An 8235-nucleotide genomic window follows, 5' to 3' on the forward strand; every position below is an offset into this window, starting at 1 on the left:
TACGGACACCGACCGATTTCTGATTATTTCACTTGGACGGAATTTGGTCCCAATCATCTTATAGACTTAACGTGCTTTCGGCTGAACACGACGCGCCATCAACTATCTTATCAACTATCCTTAACCTATCTTAAAACTAACTTACACGCTAGGTCGCGGGTTTAGTCATGGAGATTTCCAACCGAGGTCTCCGTTTCAGGTCGTGGGTCGCCATCTCTGATCAAGCTACCGCTCCGCTGATCGGCTTCGTATTCCACGGGCTGTACTTCCCACTGGCCTCTCGGGATTCCGGATACTTCGGCTTAACCGAAACACGTTCGCTCCGTCATCCGCCTTCTTCGTCAGGTTGGGTTAGTTGGGTTGTAACCGGCCAAAGGTTGAACTAAGGTCGGTTCGTCACGGTCGCCACCCGTTCTTTCTATTATTCGCGGGACTCTGTCCCTGGTCGCTGCGTACCCCCCAAGAAGAACGGGAGAATAGGAGGTCGATTAAGACTCACCGGGTTGATCTCAGATGCCTCTTTATTAGATGCTCGCCTCGCCGTCTCTCCTGCTCTGTGTCGCTCACGTTGGTGGAAGCCGCCAAGTTCCGTCCGCGCTGCTCAACGGACATTTCACGACTGAGGTAAAAGAGAGCGAAAAAGATTTCGCACTCGGGCACGTGAATTCGCCCCTCCGTAACGCCCTCTGCGTTCCGGCGGCGCTCGGTCAAGGCCCGCTATAATTACGGGTTATTCAGATGGTAACCCGGACCAGGCTCGGCTTCCCACCACGCGCGGCGCCACCGCCCAAGAGACACGTCTCAGCTACATCTCAACACCTTGGTCGTTACAAACTTTGGACCGCGGTGTTCAAACTTAAACTATTCGCATTCTATACGAGATCACAATATTTACGATATATAAAAAATCTGTTTAACAACTATTGACGCTTAGTTCTAATATAATATATTTACGTTAACGCAATTACGGCTCACCCTTATCGTTCGGCTCGGCTTTCGACCATTAACCCAATAATGAACTTATAAATAAACTCAACCATTTGTGTTTCCGATTCTATGCCCGGGTTTCCATTCTCGGACCATTGTCGACGTCGATTGCTCGGTTCCAGCTTCGTCTTAACTTAATACTTTTCATTTTTATGTTTCAGGTTTTGGTGCACCACCGGATGGACTCCAGGATCAACGCAGACATCGACGATGCTCCAGGACATCGCGGGACTTCGAGGGATCATCGCCGCTTCTAGGTAAGTGTCAGTCTTCATCATTTTAGCATAATAAAAGTTCTGCTCAGTTACAGATCCATGGCAACGATGAAGCTCGACTTGGACTCGGAATGCGGACATCCGCAGCGCCCTTCGCAAGGTAAGTACGACTTTTTCGCAGATAGGCCATTACTAAAATTAATAGTTCAGAATTCCGGAAGCTATGGCAGTGTCCTTGCTTCAAACCAAACGTAGTTATTATGCTTCCAGTCGTGCTTACGGTTGACGCTTATTATCTAACGCTCGGTCGAGGTTTTTACACTACGTAACTACATTTAAAACGTTAAACTAAAAGTATTCTTGATTTAGCTAACCTTGAGACTCTAATCTATCAGGAGTTGAAACCTCGCAAGTTTCAACCTACTTAAGTATTGGTCGGTCGCGTTACACGCCATTTGATTTTCCATCAGGGCGTACAACTAAACGTAATCTAATATAACTTAAAATTAAATAATTATCTGGAAAGGAATTGTAAATTATTTTGATTAAGCGGTTTGTCGAATTGTAACTAAAACCGGTAGAGCTTCGCCCTTACCTCCTACGGTTCTTATCTGTCGGGCTTCACGTACGCAATTATCTAACATCTTAGATTGCTCACACTTACTTGGGTTTTCACTGCGACACATCATCCGAGGTTCACCTCGTTACGCTCGCGGTATCCGGTCGCGCCATTAAACGCGTCGCTCTTATCTATCACTCTGCGCGTAGTTTATCCTATCGCTCTCCCCTCCATGCCGCCACCTTATCGTGGTGAAGGGGTACCGGCGATCCGATGAAGGCCCGGCGGCAGTACCTTTCGGTTTCGGCCGAAAGGGAGGCCCCTACCTGAGGATTGCTGGCGAACGGTGGCAACGGGGAAGGAAAACCCCCACAGAAAACCGGACCGCGGTGGGCTGCAGCCCCGCGGTTGCTAGAGGGGGTCGCAAGGCCCTCCACTGCAGGGGAGCCCGGCAACTCCCACAGGGCCGAAAGGCCCAATTGCCGGTAGGGGTTGGCGGCCCTGACTTCAATCGCCCGACCGGCTGGGGCCGTTAGGTGGAGCTTGCTCCACCGCCAGTCTTGGGGCGGGTTCGGGGTTGGGGGGACCTCCGCTCCGGGACGGGTAGTTCCCGTCTCGGGGAAGGAGAAGATCCCACACGAGTAGGCATTGCACGCCGGACTGGCAGCCGAAAGTGTGGGACACCCTTGAACCGTCCCTACTCGGGCCTCGGCCTGGGTAGGGTGGGGAGAGGTACCCACACCCGGGATTGCACGTTGGTAGTTTCCGACAACCCGGGGGGTGGAGGGGTGCGCGGGCCGCTTGGACATTTTCCGAGGTCGGGGCCGCGCACCCTGGGATGGCCATCCCGTCGGAGCTACCCGGAGATTCTCTCCGGGCCGGCGGGACGGGAGGTGGAGTCGCAGGGACCGGTACATTGGCCCTCCCCACATTCTGTGGAGTGGTGCCGCACCCCGGCAACCCTGCGACTCCTCCTGGTCACGACCGCATCTCGCGGCGTGACCGGCCGTGATGGCCCCCCCGTGTGGGCAGTGGTGCTCACGGTTGTGTGAGTGAGAGGCGGCCGGGCTGCAGTGAATATTTCCCGCGATACGAACCAAGGGGGGAGTAGTAGCCCCCCGACCGTGAAGGACATTGACGTCAAGTATCTGACCTCTGGGCTAGTAATAAGGGTAAATGTAAGTCCTGGCTTCTGCCAGGCAAAGGTCCCGTGAACCCTCATGTTCAACGTGGGAAGGACCGCTCCTTGTCTGGATCGGCGTCCCTCCGGGAGTTGAAGCCGTTGTCCCGGGCGCCTGTATGGACCGGAGGGGTGGCTCCCTGTCCGGTCATATCCTGCATGTGGGAATATACGCATGCGACCTCTAGCCTGGTGGACGGATGAGCGGGTGTTCGGGTCACTACGCGTTCTGCCATCGGGGTGAGGCTAAACCTTTGCATCATTTGTGGACCTGGCCCTAACCAGGAACCTTTTTAATAGAGTCTGCTACGGGAATAGGGTTAGCCACCTGAAAACTGCTTCTCAGCTTTTCCGTATTTAAATAGGGCATTACATTAGGCGGGGACAATTCTCCACTGAGTTGTGGAGGACCCATGATGGGCGAACCGCCTCTTAAATATCGTTACATATGGCTTCAATTACTAACCAAATATCTGATGTGGAGGGAGGTGGAGGAGGGGGCAAGGTCCCTGAGGAGACAGGAGATCTCCAGCCAACGAGAGGGGAGGAGCAGTCTTGTGACGGGATCGAGGGTTCTCGGCCGCCATATGACTGCCACTTCACCGAGGCGATCACCAGCCTCGCAGAGAAGGAGGGTGAAGACAAGGCGGAGGAAGGCGCAATGATGCCCAGCGCTGATTATGAGGGTGACACAAGGGAGGACATTGACCCTCTTGAAATTAACATGGAAGAAGGAGGAGAAGCAATTGATATCACCCAGATTGTTGCTTCTCAGGCCGAGGACACCGGAAAAGATGAGGTCGCTGAGAAACAAGTGGATTCAATGGTGGTAGAAACGGTAGTAGTGATGCCAGGCAATAGTCAGCCACCACCGCCGAGGAAAAGAAAGAAGGAGGGTTCGATATCACCAGGGGAGGAAGAAGCTAGGTGGTATAACTCGGAAGAGGATCCCACGGTAGGCACCCAAGGTCGGAAAGTGCAGGCGGGTGTTAAGGCGAGAAGAGGGATCCCTGACAACCCTGAATCAGAAAGGGAGACGGAAACTAAAAGGACGCGGCCGAAGGATAAAAGAGAGGACAGCAAAGCTGCTCCTACTACTTCAGGCAGATCTATCTACTTGAAGGATTCCGAAAGCGAGGCCGTCACAGTGTCCTCTGAGGAGGAATATATGCCTAATACACGAGCCACTGCGCGTAAGAAGGCGAAAGCAGGGAAGAAGAGAAGGAAGGTTGAACCTAGAGGCAAGGATCAGAAGGAAACTGAGTCTGACAGGAGCAGGGAGGGAAGGAAGTTAATCAAGGGAGTCTCCGACATGGTCAAGGAAACAACGAGATGCAAAGCAGCAGGAAGACAGGAAGGAGCTAAGGAAGGGAATCCGGGGGCGAATAAAGCAGCAGGGAGACAGGAAGGAGCGAAGGAAGGTAATCCTGGGGCGAATAAAGGAACCAAAGGGCAATTGAGCCAGAGGAAGGGCAATTCTCTCGATAAGGATGATACTCCTGATGCGGACAATAGGGAGGAGAGTGTGGTGCTGGGACCCCTCAGATATAACAAGATGACGGCTGCGTCTGCGGGCGCTCTGGCCCTGGAGTGGCTAGATGAAATAGAGGAATGCAGGTTCAAATCAAGTAACATGCAGGGACGAGTCAGCGGACATATCAAAAGTAATGTCGTTAAGATAAAGGACCTTGTAAAATCCTTGGTCGGGAGGGCTGAGGCGACTGGCGATCCCTTATATCTGAGGATGCGAAACTCGGAACTATCCATGCAGATCCAAAATTATAAGGAGACCTGTGAGAGGAATGAAGCCGACTTATCCTCGGCTAAACGTACCATCCAGGAACTAAAGAAAGCCATGCCCAAGGCTGATGGTAGGAAGCATAAGACTGGGACGAAGAGTAAGATGGAAGAGGAGAGTAAGGAACGTGGAAGGGGAAACAGTTCAGGGAATGAGGATCCAGCTCAGGGAGGAGACCCGGATACAGAAGTGGAGCCCATGGAATTGGGAAAAGAAGAAGGAAGATGCGAGGACGTTGTCTGGAGGCCGCAGCTAAATGGCACCTCGGTGCCCATACCGTCAACGGCGTCCAAGCAGAATGTCTCTGACGTAGGTAAGGAGAGAGTGGAAACCATCACGAGACAAATTGCGGAGCTTGTCAAGGTTAGGAGGCAATTGAGGAAGGACCGTAGCCTTGACAAAAAGGGTAACAACGTGGCGGCAACGGAGAGAGCTAGGAATAGTGGAAGGGCTGAGGAAAGGCAAAAACCGGCGGGATTGAGAATCTCGTCGGACATTCAGCTAGTCCCGCCTAGGGCTAAGGCGGATCCTTGTGAGGACATCCCGTTAAGTGAGAGGGAGGGTAAGATGCCAGCGGACAAAAAGGATGGCGACTGGGTAACGGTAGGCAAAGGGAAGGGAAAACGGCCGCAGCCGCAGCAAAAGAGGGTAGCCACTATGGCTAATGAAGAAGAGGTTGGAGCAGTTTTACGCAAAAACGAAGCTAGGAGAAGACCTCCGAAGACAGCGGCGGTCACGATTACTGGACGGGCAGAGGGTTTCTCCTACGCTAACGTCCTAAGAAAGGCGCGGGAGAAAATTTCATTAGCAGGCATTGGCATCGAGCAGAGCAAGATCAGACGGGCCATTAATGGGGGAATTCTGATGGAAATCATGGGGCCTGATGGTAGGGGGAAAGCTGAGGCTCTCGTGGCCAAATTGAAGGAGGCCCTGCAAGATGATGGTGTAGTCGTGACCAGACCGGTTGTTAAGGGAGAGATCCGGATTATTGGGCTCGATGACTCTGTAACCTGCGAGGAGGTACGAGATGTGGTCGCGAGTTCTGGGAATTGTACTCCAGAGGAGGTGAGAACCGGGGACTTGAGGAAGATGTCCAATGGACTCAGTATGATATGGGTGCAGTGCCCTCTGGCTGCGGCAACACTAGTGGCTAAAGGGGAAAAGATTAGGATAGGGTGGACCATTGCACGGGTAGAACTCCTGCGCGCCCGACCCTTGCAATGCTTCCGTTGCTGGGAGTATGGGCACGTTATGAACGCATGCAAATCGACAACGGACAGGAGTGCGGCATGTTATCGTTGCGGGATGGATGGCCACTGCGCGAAACAATGCACCACAGCCCCCAAGTGCATGGTGTGCACGGAAAGAGGAGGCGACGGGAAACACCGCATGGGGTCTGCCGCCTGCTCAGCGGGGAAGAAGGAAGCAAGAAATCCAGCTAGGAGGACTGGTGCGGAAGTTTCAAACATTAATAATGGGACTTAAGTTCATCCAATGCAATTTAAATAGGAGCTGGGAGGCCTATAACCTGCTTATACATCAGGCTGCGGAGCTCGAAACGGATCTGTGCGTTATCGCTGAGCCGCCTGCTGCACCGGAGGCAGGGAATTGGTACCGCAGCGACAATGGATTAGCTGCGGTGGTTTGGAGGTCCAAAGGATCGGCACGTCTTGGGCTGTGCTCCCTGGTTAAAAGAGGGCACGACTTTGTAATAGTTGAAGCAGGGGGAGTTAGGATTGCGTCGTGCTACGTGTCGCCGCAGACTAAGAGGGGCCCCTTTCTACAGTTTTTAGACGAGCTGGGTGAGGCGGTAAGAGAAATTGGGGTGACACGTATCATAGTGGCGGGCGATTTCAATGCACGCTCAAGAACCTGGGACAAAGGAAGACCCAACGCCAGGGGGGACCTTCTTGAGGAATGGGCGGCGGAGAATGATGTCAGAATATTGAACGTAGGAAGAGAACCTACGTGTGTCAGACCACAGGGCTGTTCCGTAGTGGATACGACTTGGGGGTCCCCGGACTTGGCCGCTAAAGCCGAGGGCTGGAGGGTCTTGGAGTTGGAGTCACTCTCTGACCACAAATACATTGCCTTCGAATTGGGAGTAGCTTCCGTAGCACAAAAAACAGCAATAGAGGAAAAGGAGGTTACGACCGTTGGAAGTTGAGCAAGTTGGATGTTGAGGTTTTCCAGGCGCTTTGGGAGCTGCGGTGCGAGGAGGACAGGATTGACGGGGACGTCGATAAAACCGCTGCGGACACTGCAGCATGGCTCCAACGGACCATGAAAGAGGCATGCGATCTGGCTGCCCCTAGAGCAAGCAAAGGGCGGGCAAGAAGGAGGACCTACTGGTGGAATCAGGAAATTGCAGAAGTACGAAGAGCATGCATCAAGGTGAGAAGGATCCTGACGAGGAAAGCGAAGAAGAAGGATGCCGGGTTCAATGATGAAAGCAAGAGAGAGTTGGCTAAGGTGAGAAAGTCCTATAGGGAGTGCACTGACCGAATGAGAAAGCTTATCAGAGTGGCCAGGAAAAACGCATGGCACGAGCTGATTGCGACCATAGAGGCAGACCCCTGGGGCACCCCCTATAGGTTGGTCCTGGGTAAGATGCGTAACACAGCCTCCCGACTGACTGAAACGCTAGAAGAGGAAACAGTGGATAGGTTGATTGACGCACTGTTCCCGGCTGGAAGGCTTCTGGACGATGCGAATCAAGACATTCAAGTCGCCTGGAGGGATTGTTGGAAGGTCTCGACTGTAGAGGTGCGTGCCATTCTGGAGAATAGGGGGGCCAAGAATAGAGCTCCCGGAATTGATGGTTTTACGGCAGGGATATGGAAGAAGGTGCCGAACGCCGTAGCGGGGAAGGTAGCAGAATGCCTCACGATATGTCTCAGGGAGGGGACCTTTCCGGTAGATTGGAAGAGAGCAATTCTGGTCCTCATACCGAAGGGGAGTCCTCCCTCCACAGAACTGATGCCGAAGGTGAGACCGATATGTCTCTTGAATGAGATTGGAAAGGTGCTGGAAAGGGTTATCGCGAACCGCATGTTAGGATGGATGAGGGAAAACCCTATGGCCGACTTAGCTGACAATCAATACGGGTTCAGAGAAGGACGCTCCACCTGTGACGCGATCATCAAAGTTCAGAACGTTGTGACGAAATGCATAAGGAACGGCGAATACGCAATTGGGATCAGCTTAGACATTAAAAACGCTTTTAACTCGATTCCATGGGTGAGGATTCATGAGGCTCTTGAAAAGAAGGGATTCCCGAATTATATTAGGAAGATTGTGGCGGCATACCTTTCCGATCGTTGGATTGAGTACGGAGTAACAGGAGGAGGAACCAAAAGGAGGGCAGTCCGAGCAGGAGTCCCTCAGGGGTCCGTTCTGGGGCCACTCTTATGGAACGTAGTTTATGACGGGGTGCTACGCTCCGGTATAGAGGAAGGGTTGTAACCGGACTTCCGATTGCAAGTCAGAAGTGATC

The 8235-nt window shown here is 52.8% G+C and overlaps 1 protein-coding gene across 1 annotated transcript; it reads left to right on the forward strand.

Moving 5' to 3' along the window:
- The first annotated feature begins 3389 nt into the window (after positions 1 to 3389).
- Positions 3390 to 8204, forward strand: LOC116852579. Its single transcript, XM_032833082.1, has 3 exons — positions 3390 to 6133; positions 6249 to 6797; positions 6848 to 8204. Exons 1-3 carry the CDS (start codon positions 3390 to 3392, stop codon positions 8202 to 8204), a joined length of 4650 nt encoding a protein of 1549 aa, XP_032688973.1.
- Positions 8205 to 8235: the final 31 nt, after the last annotated feature.

This window comes from Odontomachus brunneus, unplaced genomic scaffold (genome assembly GCF_010583005.1).
Source record: "Odontomachus brunneus isolate Ranch 3 - 2012 unplaced genomic scaffold, Obru_v1 Obru_scaffold_236, whole genome shotgun sequence".
NCBI classification, from domain to species: domain Eukaryota; kingdom Metazoa; phylum Arthropoda; class Insecta; order Hymenoptera; family Formicidae; genus Odontomachus; species Odontomachus brunneus.

Coding starts and splice junctions, on each gene's coding strand:
- LOC116852579 (XM_032833082.1), top strand. CDS start 3,390: ATGGCTTCAATTACTAACCAAATATCTGATGTGGAGGGAGGTGGAGGA. Junction 6,134..6,248: donor GACGGGAAACACCGCATGGG/GTCTGCCGCCTG, acceptor CAATTTAAATAG/GAGCTGGGAGGCCTATAACC. Junction 6,798..6,847: donor GAGGGCTGGAGGGTCTTGGA/GTTGGAGTCACT, acceptor AATTGGGAGTAG/CTTCCGTAGCACAAAAAACA.